Source organism: Pseudoliparis swirei, chromosome 1 (assembly GCF_029220125.1).
Source record: "Pseudoliparis swirei isolate HS2019 ecotype Mariana Trench chromosome 1, NWPU_hadal_v1, whole genome shotgun sequence".
Lineage (NCBI taxonomy): Eukaryota > Metazoa > Chordata > Actinopteri > Perciformes > Liparidae > Pseudoliparis > Pseudoliparis swirei.
The window spans coordinates 19,326,700-19,344,588 of record NC_079388.1 but is presented as its reverse complement, the minus strand read 5'-3'; the positions used below and the strand labels follow the sequence as shown (position 1 = coordinate 19,344,588).

The 17,889-nt window shown below is 45.5% G+C and overlaps 1 protein-coding gene across 1 annotated transcript; it reads right to left on the bottom strand.

The window, feature by feature from the left end:
- Positions 1-7,377: 7,377 nt before the first annotated feature.
- On the bottom strand, positions 7,378-10,863 carry LOC130203327 (CMP-N-acetylneuraminate-beta-galactosamide-alpha-2,3-sialyltransferase 1-like). The gene is made up of 6 exons (XM_056429438.1): positions 10,636-10,863; positions 9,367-9,563; positions 9,086-9,265; positions 8,133-8,178; positions 7,937-8,056; positions 7,378-7,820 (listed from the first exon to the last, which is right to left on the bottom strand). The coding sequence occupies exons 1-6, from the start codon at positions 10,861-10,863 to the stop codon at positions 7,653-7,655; spliced, it is 939 nt and encodes a 312-aa protein (XP_056285413.1). The 3' UTR covers positions 7,378-7,652.
- Positions 10,864-17,889: the final 7,026 nt, after the last annotated feature.

Genomic DNA, 17,889 nt, shown 5'->3' with positions numbered 1-17,889 from the left:
AAAAATAGTTAAAGTTGGCTCCTTACTCAGGTGATGACCGTGTCTCTACACTGAGCGGAAAAACAAAACAAAGTACAGGTTACGGGGTAACGACGGGAAGAAGAACTCACAGGGCGAGTGGACGTACGGACTGGCTTCAGGTTGGTAAACCAACGACCTGACAGTGAGCAAGAGCAGGAGCGGGGTATTTAAGCCAGCTGGAGATGATCAGGTGAGTTGAGCCCCAGCTGGCTCTTCTGGAGGGAGGCGTGACAGTGGGCGGAGTTCGGAGGAGGGAAACTGCGGGGTGAGACGAAAACAAAAGCACATGGCACAACGACAACACACATGAGGAGAGGAGGTAAGGGGACAACAGAGGAGAAAAACAGCAGGGGAGACAGAGATCCTAACAGTACCATATTGCCCCACTAGAGAGCTACGCTCACTAAATGCGGGACTACTTGTAGTTCCTAGAGTCTTAAAAAGTAGAATGGGAGCCAGAGCCTTTAGTTATCAAGCTCCTCTTCTATGGAACCAGCTTCCACCTTCAGTCCGGGAGGCAGACACAGTCACCTCGTTTAAGAGTAGACTGAAGACGTTCCTCTTTGACAGAGCTTATAGTTAGGGCTGAATCAGGTTCAGCTGGTTCAGCCCCTTGATATGCTGCTATAGGCTTATAGCTGCCGGGGGACGTTTAGGATGCACTGAGTACCTATCTCCTCTTTTCTCTCCTTAAGGATGAATTTTCATCTCTCAATCACACGTTACTAACTCTGCTTTCTCCCCGGAGTCCTTTTGACTTCACGTCTCATGGGGTCATCGGACCCTATGAGACGGCATAGATCCTATCTGCTGATGGATCGTCTGGGTCGTGGAATTTCTGCTCATGACTACGCCACTGTCCTGTTGAGACTCCGCCCACTCCTCCTCCCCACCGCCATCTGCCTGATGGATCGTGGAGGTCTCCATCGTGGAATATGCCTACTATGAACTATTCATACACTCTGTCATATTCATTGAATGTATTTTAACTCTAAATCTGTCCTTCTGGTCACATGACATCTATTGCATCTGTCCATCCTGGAGAGGGATCCTCCTCTGTTCTCTCCTGAAGGTTTCTTCCCTTTTTTTCCCCTGAAGGGTTATTTGGGAGTTTTTCCTGGTCCGATGTGAGGTTTTGGGGCAGGGATGTCTATGTGTACAGATTGTAAAGCACTCTGAGACAAATTTGTGAAATTGGGCTATACAAATAAACTGAATTGAAAATGTGGAGTACGTGTGATCGAATACAATATTGTTGACAACACCAAAAAGCTACATAAAAAAGCTCCCCTTATACTGTAGCTGCGAGCGTGGAGTGACACTATATGACATTGCGTAATCACTGCCAGAAAGCAGGTCGAAGTACATCCACCCCGGAGCGGGCGGCTCCAGAATCCTACATAGCGGAGTTATTTCCCCACAGAACCCCGATGGCAATGGCAGAGGCACAAATCGCCATATTAAATGTCATTGTAGCGGCACCATTTTTTTCAAGCTGTTATTTTAAGGTAAAATTGTTACATAATGTTACTTTAAGATTAAAAAACATTAGAACTCTACAATTCCCTCTATTCTGTCCTAGCAATTGTGTGCATCCTTACAAGGCACAGACAGATAGCTAACCAAAGAGTGCAGAAGGAATGACGCTCCAGAATGTTTTGTTGATGAACTTTACTTTCAGATGTTCATTCTTTAGATAACTCTGTTGCTCTTCTTTTCTCTCTTTTTTCAGGTAAAACTATAAAATAAACAGAAAGACAACATATCACATATGTCTCATTACTATATCGTTAAACGTGTCTTGTAAACAAGCAAAATGCTAAACATATCTGACAATAACCACAAGCTACATAGTTTGCAAACACGAGCTAGTTAGCAAGCTAGTCATGCCAGCATCGGTTCATTACCAAACGTAAAATTATGCTAATTCGTTTTCTTTAGAATGATCACAGAGGTATTTTGTAACTGTTAACATCTTATGTCTCAAACAATAATAACAGAGAACACTTACGGACGTATTTACTCCAACAGGGCTCTCAAGTTTTGAAGACAGGCAAGAGTGACATTTCCATCAGCTCTTTCTTCTGATTGGCTGATAAGCGGCTCCTCACAGCAGAACTCCAGGGGAGCGCTTGATTCCTCCACCGTGAGGGCAGCGCGGCTCATGTTGGCGCGCTGCGGCACATTAAAACATTAAATAGCCGAGTTTTTTTCAGCGTGAGAAATACGATGGGTGGCGGGAGTGCGTGACTTAAGACCTAAATAGAATAGAATAGAATAGAATCAGCTTTAATGGCCATGTAGGTTTGCACATACATGGAATTTGACTCCGGTTTCACTTTGCTCTTCCGTACTTATACACACACACAATATACAATAAGCGGGATAAATATAAAAAAGACATTAAAGACAGTAGTCAAAAGGTGCAGATAGTGCAGATGGAAGAGTCTGATTAATTGTTCATCATGGTGACGGCCAGTGGAAAGAAGCTATTTCTGTGTCTGGTGGTTTTGGCGTACAGTGCTCTGTAGCGCCTACCAGAGGGCAGGAGTTGGAACAGCTTGTGTCCAGGGTGTGAAGGGTCTGCAGTGATCTTTCCTGCCCGCTTCCTGACTCTGGCGGTGTACAAGTCCAGAATGGAGGGGAGGCTGGAACCAATGGTTCTTTCTGCAGACCTGACGATCCGCTGTAGTCTGACTCTGTCCTGTTTGGTGGCCGATCCAAACCACACAGTGATGGAAGAGCAGAGGACAGACTGGATGATGGCGGAGTAAAAAAGGATCAGCAGCTCCTGAGGCAGGTTGAACTTCCTGAGCTGGCGCAGAAAGTACAGCCTCTGCTGGGCCTTTTTGTTGATGGTGTTAATGTTGGAGGCCCACTTCAGGTCCCGGGAGATTGTGGATCCCAGAAACTTGAAGGTCTCCACCGCAGGAACAGTGCTATTTTGAATGGTGAGCGGGGATAGTGTTGGGGGGCTCCTCCTGAAGTCCACTGTCATCTCCACAGTCTTGAGCTTGTTCAGCTCCAGGTGGTTCTGTCCACACCAGAGGACCAGCCGTTCAACCTCCCGTCTGTACGCAGACTCGTCACCGTTCCTGATGAGGCCGATGACCGTTGTGTCATCTGCGAACTTCAAGAGCTTAACAGACGGGTCCTCTGAGGTGCAGTCGTTGGTGTAGAGGGAGAAGAGCAGTGGAGAGAGCACACATCCCTGGGGGGCGCCAGTGCTTATGGTCCGGGTGCTGGATGTGGTTTTTCCCAGCCTCACCTGCTGCGTCCTGTCTGTCAGGAAGTTTGTGATCCACCGGCAGGTGGGGGCTGGCACGGCGAGCTGGGAGAGTTTGGGTTGTAGAACCTCCGGGATGATCGTGTTGAATGCAGAGCTGAAGTCCACAAACAGAACCCTTGCATATGTCCCTGGGGAGTCGAGGTGTTGCAGTAAATGGTGCAGTCCCATATTTATTGCGTCATCCACCGACCTGTTTGCACGGTAGGCAAACTGCAGGGGGTCCAGCAGGGGCCCTGTGACGTCCTTCAGGTGGGTCAACACCAGCCTCTCAAAGGACTTCATGACCACAGACGTCAGGGCGATGGGTCTGTAGTCATTTAATCCTGTGATGGAGGATTTCTTGGGCACCGGGATGATCAAGGAGCGCTTGAAGCAGGAAGGGACTTCACACAGCTCCAGTGATCGGTTGAAGATCTCCGTGAAGATGGGGGACAGCTGGTCAGCACAGACTTTCAGGCAGGAGGGGGACACGCCGTCTGGGCCCGGAGCCTTCCTGATCTTCTGCCTCTGAAAGAGCCGACTCACATCCTCTTCGCAGATCCTTCGCAGAGTATCACGCTCAATGCGTGACACTTGAGAGCCCTGCTCCAAGGATCTGACCGCTAGAAACAGCTCTTTGAACACGTTAGAACTGGATTTTGCCGGCGGGGCAAAACAAAGGCACTTAAGGTGCGATACCAAAATACACCAGCAGGTGTCCTTCTTGGACAAGCTTAAACAATAAAGAGAGCAAACTCAGTAAATTAAGTCAGAACACCCTCCTTTTATACTATTTAATAGTATTACATTTTTTGTAATATATTCTTTATCTTCACCCGTATTGTAAACATTATCATACAGTCTGTATTATCTCCCATATTCCTGTGGAAGAAAAACATTATCGTAATAACTGCCAGTGTGGTTCTAATCCTCACACAAGTTAGGATGTTAAACTCAGACAAAACCGAAGTAATTTTAATCGGCCCTGAGCACCTCAGAGATCAATTATCTGGTGATGTGGATTCTGTAGACGGCATTGCCCTGGCATCCAACACCACTGTAAAGAATCTTGGCGTTATCTTTGATCGGGACTTGTCCTTTAACTCCCACGTAAAGCAAATCTCAAGGACTGCATTCTTTCATCTACGTAATATTTCAAAAATCAGGCACATCTTGTCTCAAAAAGATGCAGAAAAATTGGTTCACGCGTTCGTTACAGACTGGATTACTGCAACTCCTTATTAGCAGGCTGCTCTAATAAATCTCTTAGGTCCCTCCAGTTGATCCAGAATGCTGCAGCTCGTGTTCTCACTAAAAGTAAGAAAAGAGATCACATCACTCCTGCACTAGCTGCTCTGCACTGGCTCCCAGTAAAATCAAGAATCACTTTTAAAATTCTTCTCTTAACCTACAAAGCCTTGATTGGTGATGCTCCATCATATCTTAAGGAGCTTGTCGTACCATATTGCCCCACTAGAGAGCTACGCTCACTAAATGCGGGACTACTTGTAGTTCCTAGAGTCTTAAAAAGTAGAATGGGAGCCAGAGCCTTTAGTTATCAAGCTCCTCTTTTATGGAACCAGCTTCCAATTTCAGTCCGGGAGGCAGACACAGTCACCTCGTTTAAGAGTAGACTTAAGACCTTCCTCTTTGACAGAGCTTATAGTTAGGGCTGAATCAGGTTTGCCCTGGTCCAGCCCCTTGATATGCTGCTATAGGCTTATAGCTGCCGGGGGACGTTTAGGATGCACTGAGTACCTATCTCCTCTTTTCTCTCTCCTTAAGGATGAATTTTCATCTCTCAATCACACGTTACTAACTCTGCTTTCTCCCGGAAGTCCTTTTGACTTTACGTCTCATGGGGTCATCGGACCCTATGAGACGGCATAGATCCTATCTGCCTGATGGATCGTCTGGGTCGTGGAATTCCTGCTCATGACTACGCCACTGTCCTGTTGAGACTCCGCCACTCCTCCTCCCCACCGCCATCTGCCTGATGGATCGTGGAGGTCTCCATCGTGGAATATGCCTACTATGAACTATTCATACACTCTGTCATATTCATTGAATGTATTTTAACTCTAAATCTGTCCTTCTGTACACATTACATCTATTGCATCTGTCCATCCTAGGAGAGGGATCCTCCTCTGTTGCTCTCCTCCAGGTTTCTTCCCTTTTTTTCCCCCTGAAGGGTTATTTGGGAGTTTTTCCTGGTCCGATGTGAGGTTTTGGGGCAGGGATGTCTATGTGTACAGATTGTAAAGCACTCCGAGACAAATTTGTAATTTGTGAAATTGGGCTATACAAATAAACTGAATTGAATTGAATTGAATTAAACATCTCAACATCTTATGCTAAGATCTGAGTCTATCTGTGTTTGTGTTGATCTGCGTCTCTTCCTCTCTGAGCGCTGGAAAGTGTGGTGAAGTGTAGTACACTTGGCACCAACTACAAAATGGCTCGCATTATGTGTGTGTGTGTGATAGTTAGGTTTTTCGGGGATGTTGTATGTGTTGTGATGTCTTTAGAGGACGGGATCGTGAGGTGAGGCGTGGGTGCACAAATCAAGACCCCAGGCGAAGGTTTCGTTAAATCCAAGTCTTTGTAATTTGGTTCTTTGAAAACAAACAAAAGGCAAAACTTAACTCCACCACCCGTCGGTGTACACAACAAACATAATGTCCCGGACTCTCTTCAGTTCCCCGCCGGCTCATCAGCTTCATCCTTTTCAGCTGGGCGGCTGCCTTCTTCCGCCTGCACTGCTGAGTGGGAATTGTAGTCTTTCACCCCGGCTGGTTGTAGTCCCTGCTGCAACCACCGGGAGGGAATGTACCTCCCATTAAGCACTCTTCCTCTGATGACATCACAGTGTACAGACGTTAAAGCCCTCTGAGGCAATTATCATTCTATCATTCATACAAATGTAACTGTTCTTGTTGTATTCATACATTGTAGTTATTTAAAGGGACAGTTCCCCCTTTGAATCAAAATATATATTTAACGACTATATATTTAATGACTTCACAAACAATATGCCTCGGAGGGAAAGCTGCTCGGCAAAACCAAACCAAGCCATAACATAAACAAGGAAAGGATGATGAATAAATATAACGTCTACCGTGGCGATCATAACAACCGATGTTTCGGTGCGGGGTGCCGAGTTGTTGGAGACGACAGCCGTAGAGACGTCTCCCAACTCTCCAGAATTATGGGATTATATTATATTACACAAGAGCAATGTCTCTTTTCAGAAACCTGGTTCCTGAAGATAATTCACAGGCCTTGCTGTGAGCAGTTTCGTGTAGAAGCTAACGGAGCTATGGCCGATTTCAACTCACACCCAATCAATTGATTCTACATCCATGAATAGCATGACAAAGAATATGATTTAGAAAAATCGGTTTTTGGATAAAACTACATTTTATTTTCCTTTACATTCAACCACCACACACCACTTCCCCTCATTGAGACTTCCTAGAAATAAAGTATATTATAAATCCATCTTTTTACTTAAATAAACACAGCAGCACATATCTTCACTTCCCCCGACCCGCCTCCTCCCGTTGGTATTTCCCGGAACTTTAAAATGGTTCTAGGGTCCCCTGGTAAGTATTTTATCCAATCAAAAACACAGTTAGAGGTAAGTTGTTGCAATATATATTAATATATATTTATACACACCCATAAATACATAAATACATACAGTAAAGTTCTGTCCCCCTTGGGTCTATCTTCACACTACATCTCACACGCTACCCGTGGTCTAGGTAACAGCGCTGCATCGTTACACTTCCAAAGGTCACGACTTCATTTACGTTGCACAATTTAACATCAGCATCACCAAATGACAAAACAATAACGACGGGACAAAGAAAAATGCACACATAGAACAGCTGTTAAATGTGTGTCGGCCAAAAATCTCAAATTACAAATTTGCGTCCGGGGGCTTAACGCTCTGTAAACATGCGACGTCACGTGACCTCACACGTGACATGGGATGAGACGTCTGTGGTTAATGTCACCGGATCCGTTTGGGTGGCGTGTTGAAAAAATTGCTTAAACGATGTAGCTTCAGGTGCTTCGACTACCAAGAACCTTCCAAAGGCCATATTTTTGCGATGACATCATAAGACATCGGAAATGTTTCTGGAATCAATGGATGCTCTGTGTGTTAAAAAAAACAGAAAGCTCAAATCAAATTTCAATTTGCATAACGTTCATTGTCCCTGACCTCACTGCTTCATTAATGTTCACAGAGGAAAACACGGAGGCAGCAGAATAGTCCGAGAACAGACGTCCCCTGAAGGCGTCTTTGTCTTTATTCGTTATCGAGGCTTAAATCCCTTAAACGCTGAGAGAGAGATCACCACCCCTTATAAAACTTTATTATTTGATTCCGATCAAGCTCCTCGATCAATGCAAACTCTAAAAGTCCAGGATGCCCTCCAGTTCTTATCTTCTTGTTCCTGAGTTCTTCCCAGTAATGACTCCAGTTCCCATCACCGTCTGCTCCGTAGCCGAACACATGGACCTGGAAGACGAAGGTAAACGTGGTGAAAACGTTCCTAAAGTCTCCCTAAATGACACGAGATTATCCGTCAATCACGAGTGTGTTACAACATTCTCTGAATTAAAAATCAAGCCTACCTCGTCACAGACATGCAGCGCAAGAATCAAAGCCATGAAGCCAGTGGACGGATACTGGCCCTTCCTCTGCAGCCACACTTCATGAACATACCTCATGAACGCTGGGTTCAGGACCATCACCTGTTAGGGATCAGACGGAGTCTTTCAAAAGTATTTCATGAAACAATCAAATGTTTATCGATAAAATAATACAAACCAAATCCTTGTTGGCCTTGATGTTTGATTTAATTGGTGCATAAGATCTGTTGGAAAAAAAAGAAGCATGAAACGTGAAACTTAAACGTCAAGCGACGGTATGTTTGCTGTCAGTGCAATGAAATGCAAGAAATTTACACAATTCATTTAGGTGTTTCTCTTGACTGCATGAAGGATTACCGAGCACACAGTGTTTGCATGCCATGTAAATGATGCTGCTTCGTGACGCAGGTTCAACTGACGGTCAGTTTTCAGACACGTCGTTGGTGCCTTGGCCCTCTGGAAGTGAACAGAACCCTTCTGGGTGAATACTCGCAGCATAAGGCTCATTACCACAGAAGTGTTGGTGGGAATGGGAAAGAAACGTGCTAGGTTGGTAGCAGGGGTGTTTGTAGGATTGAAAGAAAAGGGGGGGCTAAGCCCCAAGGGTAGTGGTGTGATAGTGAATGTGTGTCATTTTTCGGGGGGGGGGCCCGGATATCCATCGTTAGAGACAGTTCATAGATCGGTTCAATCAGAAAGTGATTTTGCTCTGTAGTTTTCTAGCATTCAGTATCTGATCACACAGGAGATATAATGTCAGGGTTATAGTGTAACGTTATGCTCATCTGGACTCTATCACTGAGTTAAGAATAGAGAGATAGGCTGAAGCCCCCCCATAAAATAGGCCTAACGACGCCCCTGGTTGGTAGCATCCATGGCAATGATGGTGCTTAATGCCCGAAATGTACATAAGTCGTCAAAATCCAATGCACCGCCTCCTTAATTGACCTTGGGAAAAAAATGCAGATAAAAAAGAGGCAACGGGCTGAAAGATGAAACCCAAAATGCAGCGTCGACAAACGCGCGACTTCCAAAGCGGTCGACGCCTTCGAAGAAAAGTGAGGGAACCGGAGACGCTCGACCGTTTCCCCCGCCGGCGGACGTGTAGCATCTAGGCTATGAAAAACTCACCTTCCGGAAAATGTTGCGCTGAGGGCCTTGGTGATCCACTCCAGATCCAGGATCTTAAAGGCAAAGAGCACCAGCCGCGTGGTGTCATCGAGATCCACGGCGCTCTCTGGATACATGACGCGGTGAGTTGTTCTGGTCCCAACATCGGCCTCGAAGTCTTTGGTACGACCTTTGTTAATTCTGAACAGTACAGAGGGATTTATTTCACACGTCAACGTCTTTTACAGGGAAAACATGGCGTGAATTATCGAGAAAATACATTCACGTCTCATTCGATGTACCTTATAACGACGCTTTGAAAATCTATGACAGGTCCGAAATGGGAATTCTTCAAATTAGCCGAGTTCCCCACCACGGCACAAGTCCTGCAGCGGGCGGGGCTGGAGGGTTCGGGCTCGGCGCGGGTCGGGATCACCTGAAACATCTTGTTCACCGTGTCTTTGTAGGTGCTGAAGCTGCGGCCGTCGGACTGGAGGCGCTGTCAGGAACAACGAGCAACGCTCACGTCAGACCACAAGAATTGGACGAAATAAACAAATTGTTAGTCACTGTCACCGCGGTGATTGTATGCCAGATATGTTAAATAAGCCGTTTGTGTGAGAGTGATTGTGCACCTCCATGTCCGTCCTGAGCTAACCTCTCATAGTGTTGCATACATGAGCGTTTAAAAGTTTGGGATTACTTAGAAATGACCTTATTGTTAAAAGCACAGTTTTGTTCAATGAAGATAACATTAAATTAATCATTAATACACTCTAGTTAATGTGGTAAATGACTATTTACCACTATTCTCTGGTGTTTAATGAAGTCTCTCCAGAGGTGTGTAGAGGCCCATCTCCAGTGTTCTAATGGTACATTGTGTTATCGCCTTAGAAGACGAGCGGAGGGGTAGAAAACCCTTATTATGTGATATTCATGTCCCTGATTTAACTCGATTGAGGGATTCATAATATAGTGGAGCAGATAGAATAATCGTGCAAATTATGATACAACATGACATTTGGTGGAGTTGTTCTCCAGAAGTATTTGGTCAAATCTGCCCAATTGGCCATTCAAAAATCCAAGATGGCAGCTATTTTTCAAGATGGCCGCCGATTGGGTCTCCAAGAAATTAGTTTCCTTCAAAAAACGTATTGTATTTCCCCCCATCTCCAGTGTTCTAATGGTACATTGAGTTATCACCTTGGAAGACGAGCGGAGGGGTAGAAACCTTTTAAACCCTTTTTATGTGAGCGCAGCTGAAAACAGTTATGCTGCTGAGAGAAGCTATACAACTGGCCTTCCTTTGAGCCACAAGAGGGGCAACATTAATATTTACAATAAAAATCATTATTTATAACCGTTTCAATGTCTTGACTAGATTTTATACTCATTTTGCAATAAATAAAAATGTGATTTTTCATGGAAAACACGAAATTATCTGCGTGACCCCAAACTTTTGACCGGTAGTGTGTTCATTATTTCGGCTGCTCGCTCACGGACTTCTCGTGGTTATGGCGACTCACACTTCCTCAAGACTGGAGGTTGAGGGACTGAAGGTCTGGACTCACCCTCCACCAGTTGAAGTTCTCCTCTGACAGATTGTGTCGTGCTGATAGAAGCGGCTCAGCAAACCGGTTGAAGCGCTTCATGAACGTCTCGCCGTCAGATGAACATCGGTCACAAGAACAGGGCCTCTCCTCCCGAGGAGGGAAGTACGAGGAGATTTCTGCTCTCCAAAACACACAGAGGCCCGTCACGCACAGCAGGGAAATGAACACGCCCACTTTGGCATTCATCTTGGACATGTGACACTTGATGGGAAGCCATCTAAAAAATTACAAAAGGATTTTTCATTTCATTTATTTATTTATTTGAACAGGGGCAGTACACATCAATCACCCCTGGGGTAAATGTGTCAGTTTTAGCTAACGCTAAATTACAACCGTAGCCCCTGTGGCCAGATATTACAGCCTTCACTAATGGAGAGAAAGGAAATGAAAATATAGATGCAGGGTGCTGTGTACACATTTATTAACCCTCCTGTTATGTTGCGGGTCAAATTGACCCGTTTCAAAGTTTGAAAATCTAGGAAAAATACTTCTAAGTACTTTTTCTGTATAAAACTTCTTCTGCTTACCTTATTTAGTGTAATCAACGTTAAAAAAAATACTAAAAAAATATCATGTATTTGCAACCCCCCCCTGCAGGTTTATATAACAGAGATGATGTTCCCGGGTCAATTTGACCCGGCTGTGAAAGTGAAGGCTAAAAGTCACCAAAAGAGTCACGTTTAGACTATTTCTTTCTTTGTAAATGTAGGGCAGTCTTTCTTACTCCCTCCCACCAAGTTTCAACACACACACTCACACACACTCACACCAACACACACACCAACACACACACTAACACACGCGCGCACAGACACCAACACACACACACACTTTACAGACCATGTTTATCATCTCCTAACTTTCCCCCTAAATACACCTTTATTGGACATGGGACACTAATGTGAGGGTTTCTTTCATGTCTCAACTAATAAATATGTAGTATAGTACTTCTAATATACTTTCTGTCTGACTGGGAGAGACACACACCCTGTCTCATCCCAATCTCAGACCCACACACATTCTCTTTCTAACGACCGCACCTGTGCGAGAAATACAGAAACTATTTTGACGGGAACCTTTATTTTTCCCTGCGTGAAAACTCCACTCACACGTATCAGGGGAGGGGCCAAACATACAAAATGGTTGCTGAGAAGTCCTACAACATTACACTCTGCAGATACATACGACTGCACCAAGAGGATGACTGTGCTGGCCTTTGGTCATCTTTTATCATATAATTTATGCATCTTAACACTAAAAATAAACATAACTAACGTTTACTTTCAATACAAATCCTTTATGACTCATTTGGCTTGATTTTTAGTGGGCGGGTCATTATGACCCTGAACAGCACAGGTGTCTCATCTCTATTTATCTACATCACCCCATAAAAATAAAAAAACTTACAAAATGAAAATAAAATTTTGGAGAAAATACATGTTATGGTAGACTAATGCAATTTAGATTTAGATTTTTTCAATGTACCTAAAAAATAGTTTGAACATGTATTTTTCATTAAAAACGAGTGAGTGATCCTGATTGAACTCTGATCTATGGAGGGGCAAATAACTCAATTCCACTAAAAACTGATTTAATTGTTAGTAATGTTGTTGGTGATGAGGTACAAACTATAGTTTTTAGAATGTTTTGGTTTCTGATCACTTTTGGATGATTCAACATTAAGCGGGTCAAATTGACCCGGGAACATTACGGCTGTATGTAAGAAACGAACATAACAGGAGGGTTAAGTAAAAGATAATTAAGAGAGTGCCGGGGGTTGCTTTTTTCTTTTTTTCCTTTGTTTTTTGGGGGTATGGATGTATTTTTTTTATGTATGTGTGTGCCTGCAAAAAAAAAGTCACTTGTCAATCTGTCCCCGTGTCCGGGCCGGTGAGGTTTCAGCTTTGCAGCGGTGTCCCCGCCGTCCCTTTCATCACGGCCCAGTTCATGAAGTAAACCCACACAGTCAGTTTGCCTCAGCAGCTGCTAGAGGAAGACTAGAGGCCTTTAGGTTGTATCATGGTGGAGTTAATGGTTGACAAACAAGAGAACAATGTTCTGTTTAACCCTCCTGTTACCTTTACATTTACTAACATATTTTACCCTCGGGGTCAATTTGACCCCAGCAATTAAAACCTCCAGAAAATTATTAGAATTAATATTGCTTCCCAAGTTTAAGTGTGAGGTACTTTATGTTTGTTTGTTGACTACCTAAATAGCCCTTTAAATAAATAAAAAGTTGATATTTCTTATATGTTTGACACAGTGAAAAACAGCCTGGGGTCAAATTGACCCCAAAGAACACCGACATTAAACATTGAATGGGGTCAAATTGACCCGAAAGGTAACAGGAGGGTTAAACATTCTGTTTAGGATGAAGATGTATTAATGTTCCATATGGAAGAAAACTGCTAAATAACTGCTGAGTTGCAGCACCATTGTATAGAAGAATGTATAAATGTATATATCCGTCTTTTGTCATAAATCTCTATGTTCTCACAAAATATACCGAGAATATCGGTAATATGTGATTAATCATGATTAATCCACAAAAACCTGTGATTAACCCGATTAAAAATGTTAATCGTTTCACAGCCCTAATATATATATATACATATATGTATATATACATAGATACATATATGTATATATACACATATATATATAAATATACATATACATATATATGTATATATACATACATATATATATACATGTAAATGTTCAGATTTTTAACCAACCTCTCATGATATAAATATATCTGGTCCTTCAAAAATAAGTTTAAATGTTGTAAAAAATGATAAATACTTAATGGCGTCACCAATGCAATGTCGTTTTCGTTTAATAAATACATCCCATGTATTGTTAAAGAAATTACCCTAAAAAAACAGACAGAATACAAAGTGAAGTGTAACATGTTTTGCCAATAATCTGAGTGAGATGATGTAATCCTCTGACCTGAAGCAGCTCCAGGTCATCCTCGGCCCCTTTGATCCAGACCGTGAACAAATAAAGAAAAGGAAAAAAAAGTCCGTCTATAAAAACCTCCACGTGCACTAAACACCAGTGAAGAAGAAGAGTTCCTCCCGGAGACCTGAGGAGGATTCACAGCAACTCCAGCTGCATCTTCAGAGCCAGACGGCGCTGCTCCACACACACACACACACACACACACACACACACACACACACACACACACACACACACACACACACACACCTACACACACACACACACACACACACACACACACACACACACACACACACACTCATATGCACACTTTAATTATAGATTTATGATTCCCTATTAATCATAATTACAGCTGGAAAAACCGTAATTTCTACTATGTGAAAACTCTCAGATCTGATCTGTAAAGGGTCAAAAGAGTCTCCGGGGTCTCATTAATTAAACTGTGCTCCGGATTCACGCGCACAAAATTTGCACATATACAAAATGCACGTAAAATATTCCGATGCATCACCTCCCAGTGCCTTATATCCCTTTAATATCGATCCGGAATCAACCTCAGCGGGTTTCGTCTCACATCCCGCCTGGACACGCCCACATTCCATAAAGTGGCCAATGAGAAGAGCCCCTCATGAATATCGAGCCCGCTGCACGCTGCGCACACTGAGCTGTATTTGGTGATATCTGCGCACTATTTGAAGAAGTGTTGAACTATGCAGGCGTCTCTTTCAGGTGGCGGTGACGTCATCCGGGGGAATACGTCTAACACACACTTCCTTCACTCTGTTGCGTCTTTCACCGTTTTATTCAAATATATTATTGTATATACTTTAATATAAAAATTGTTTAGAACGAAACATGGGATATTTTTTTAATACAACTATAGCATCATGTTTTGTACATAATAAAACGAATATAAATACACACCTGCTCCTCTGTCTGGACTGCAGGGGTTTCATCTGTAAAAACAATTCTCATGTTTGCATTCTTGTCATGATGCAAACACACTAAATGTTTACATCATTACAATCATGCAAATCGTTGTGACGTCGCTGTGGTGTCACACCGCCTCTCCAGCGCCCCCTAGTGGCCAATCCCCACATGTGCATGCGTGTCGGGCTCTGCATTGATGTGCGTTTCATCAGAATCAGAATCAGAATCAGAATCAGAAACAGGTTTATTGCCAAAGAATGTTTTCACAAACAAACGAGGAATTTTTTTTGGTGGAAGGTGCAACATTTGGACATGACAAACAAACAACAATCAACGCGACGGAAAGACAACAAATAATGTGAGAGTGTTTGGGTGTGTGCTTCAAGTGGTGTGTTTTAGTTAAAGTGCATGTTAAAGTGACGTGTGTGGAGGAGGGAAGAAGAAGGAGGAGGGAGGAGGAGGGAGGAAGAGGGAGGAGGAGGAAGAGGAAGGAGCGGGAAGAAGGAGGAGAGAGGAAGGTGGAAGAAGAGGTGGTAGTCCTGGGGGTGACAGTCAGTCAGTCCCGGGGTCCATTCATGAGCCCGACCGCCGACGGGAAAAAGCTTTTGTTGTGGCGGGTGGACTTAGTCATGATGGAAGGGACTCGAACAGGGAGTGTCCAGGGTGGGAGGGGTCGGCGACAATCTTTCTGGCCCGCTTCAGTGACCTGGAAGTGAACAGGACCTGGAGGGAAGGCAGATTGCAGCCGATAACCCTCTCGGCCGAGCGGATGATGCTCTGCAGCCTGCGCTTGTCTTTGGCTGTGGCTGCAGGGTGCCAGACGGTGATGGAGGAGCAGATGATGGACTCAACGATGGCCGTGTAGAACTGTACCGTCATCTTCCCTGGCAGGTTGAATTTCCTCAGCTGCCTCAGGAAGAACATCCTCTGCTGGGCCTTCTTGGAGATGGAGCCGATGTTCAGCTCCCACTTGAGGTCCTGGGAGATGATGGAGCCCAGGAAGCGGTAGGACTCCACAGCGTCGACGGGGGAGTCACACAGGATGAGGGGCGGGTGGGGCTACATTCCTCCTGAAATCCACAACCATCTCCACTGTCTTCAGAGCGTTGAGCTCCAGGTTGTTCTGGCTGCACCAGGTCACCAGGTGGTCAGTCTCCCACCTGTAGGCGGTCTCGTCCCCACCAGAGATGAGTCCAATGAGGGTGGTGTCATCCGCGAACTTTAGGAGCTTGACGGACTGGTGACTGGAGGTGCAGCTGTTGGTGTACAGGGAGAACAGCAGAGGGGAGAGAACACAGCCTTGGGGGGAACCCGTGCTGGTGGTCCGGGAGCCTGAGACGTGTTTCCCCAGCCTCACGTGCTGCTTCCTGTCGGTCAGGAAGTCTGTGATCCACCTGCAGGTGGAGTCGGGCACGTGCAGCTGGGAGAGCTTGTCCTGCAGCAGGGACGGGATGATTGTATTGAAGGCAGAGCTGAAGTCCACAAACAGGATCCTGGCGTAGGTTCCTCGGGAGTCCAGATGCTGGAGGATGTAGTGAAGGGCCATGTTGACTGCATCGTCTACAGACCTGTTGGCTCTGTAGGCGAACTGCAGGGCGTCCAGGAGTGGGTCGGTGATGGTCTTGAGGTGTGACAGGACCAAGCGTTCAAAGGACTTCATGACCACAGAGGTCAGGCGACGGTCCTGTAGTCATTGAGTCCTGTGATCTTGGAGTTTTTGGGGACGGGATGATGGTGGAGGCCTTGAAGCAGGCTGGAACGTGGCATGTCTCCAGGGAGGTGTTGAAGATGTCGGTGAACACCGGAGACAGCTGGTCAGCACAGTGCTTCAGGGTGGAGGGGGAGACGGAGTCCGGGCCCGCTGCTTTGCGGGGGTTCTGCTTTTTGAACAGCCTGTTGACGGCTCTCTCCAGGATGACGAGGGGCGTCGCTGAGTTGATGGAGAGTGCTCCAGAGGTGTGAGCCCCTGATGGGCTGGGGGAGGGTGGGCTGATGGTCTGTGGCTTGTTGGTGGGGCTGTGGGGGATTGTCTCAGGACTGCTCCATTGTCTTTCAAAGCGGCAGTAGAACTCATTGAGCTCGTCTGCCAGAAGCACATTGTTCATGGAGTGGGGTGATTTGGGCCTGTAGTTGGTGATCTGCCTGAGCCCTCTCCAGACAGAAGCAGAGTCGTTTGCTGAGAGCTGCTGTTGCAGTTTCTCAGAGTACAGTTGTTTAGCATCTCTCACCGCCTTGCTAAACCTGTATTTGGACTCTGTGTACAGGTCCTTGTCCCCACTCCTGAATGCCTGGTCCTTCTGCAGTCTTAGCTTCCTGAGCTCCGCTGTGAACCAGGGTTTGTCGTTGTTATAACTCACCCTGGAGCTGGATGGAATACAGCTGTCCTCACAGAAGCTGATGTAGGAAGTTACAGCCTCTGTGTACTCATCCAGGCTGTTGGTAGCAGTCCTGAAGACATCCCAGTCAGTACAGTCCAAGCACGCCCGTAGATCCTCCAGAGCCTCACTGGTCCACTTCTTGAACTTCCTCACCACAGGTTTGCAGAGCTTTAGTCTCTGCCTGTATGAGGGAATCAGATGAACCATGACGTGGTCAGAGTTTCCCAGTGCAGCTCGAGGGACGGCGTGATAGGCCCTGCTGATTGTTGTGTAGCAGTGGTCCAGAATGCTCTTCTCTCTGGTAGGGCATTTAATTAACTGTCTATATTTAGGCAGAGCGTGGCTGAGGTTTCCTTTGTTAAAATCCCGAGTACAATAACTAAAGAGTCCGGAAGGTCCGCCCACACACCGTATCTGTTCGGCGAGGGTCTGTTGTGCCTCGTGCACGTTCCCTCGCGGCATGTAAACTCCGGCCAGGATGAATGAAGCGAACTCACGTGGGAGTAGAAGGGTTTGCAGTGAATGATAAAGATTCCAGGTCCGCGAACAGTGCTGTAGAATCACCGTTACGTCGTTGCACCAGCCGTTGTTGAGGTAAAAGCAGATTCCTCCACCCTTTTTTTTCCGGAGAGCTCCGTGTCTCGGTCCGCCGGAACAGCTGGAAGCCAGCGAGCTGGAGCGCAGAGTCTGGTATCGAGCCACTAAGCCATGATTCCGTGAAGCACAGAACGGAGGATGAGGAGAAGTCTCTGTCTCTCCCCACCAGCAGCTGGAGTTCGTCCAGTTTGTTGCACAGTGAGCAGACGTTGGAGAGAAATATGCCCGGCAGCGCTGTACGAGATCCCCGTTTCCGTAGCCGTACAAGCGCCCCTGAGCGTTTCCCTCTCCGCCGGCGTCTCACCGCGTGGGCGAAGGTGAGCACACCTTTTAC

Coding starts and splice junctions, on each gene's coding strand:
- LOC130203327 (XM_056429438.1), bottom strand. CDS start 10,863: ATGAATGCCAAAGTGGGCGTGTTCATTTCCCTGCTGTGCGTGACGGGC. Junction 9,266..9,366: donor TTTCAAAGCGTCGTTATAAG/GTACATCGAATG, acceptor TGTACTGTTCAG/AATTAACAAAGGTCGTACCA. Junction 8,057..8,132: donor TCAAGGCCAACAAGGATTTG/GTTTGTATTATT, acceptor GATCCCTAACAG/GTGATGGTCCTGAACCCAGC.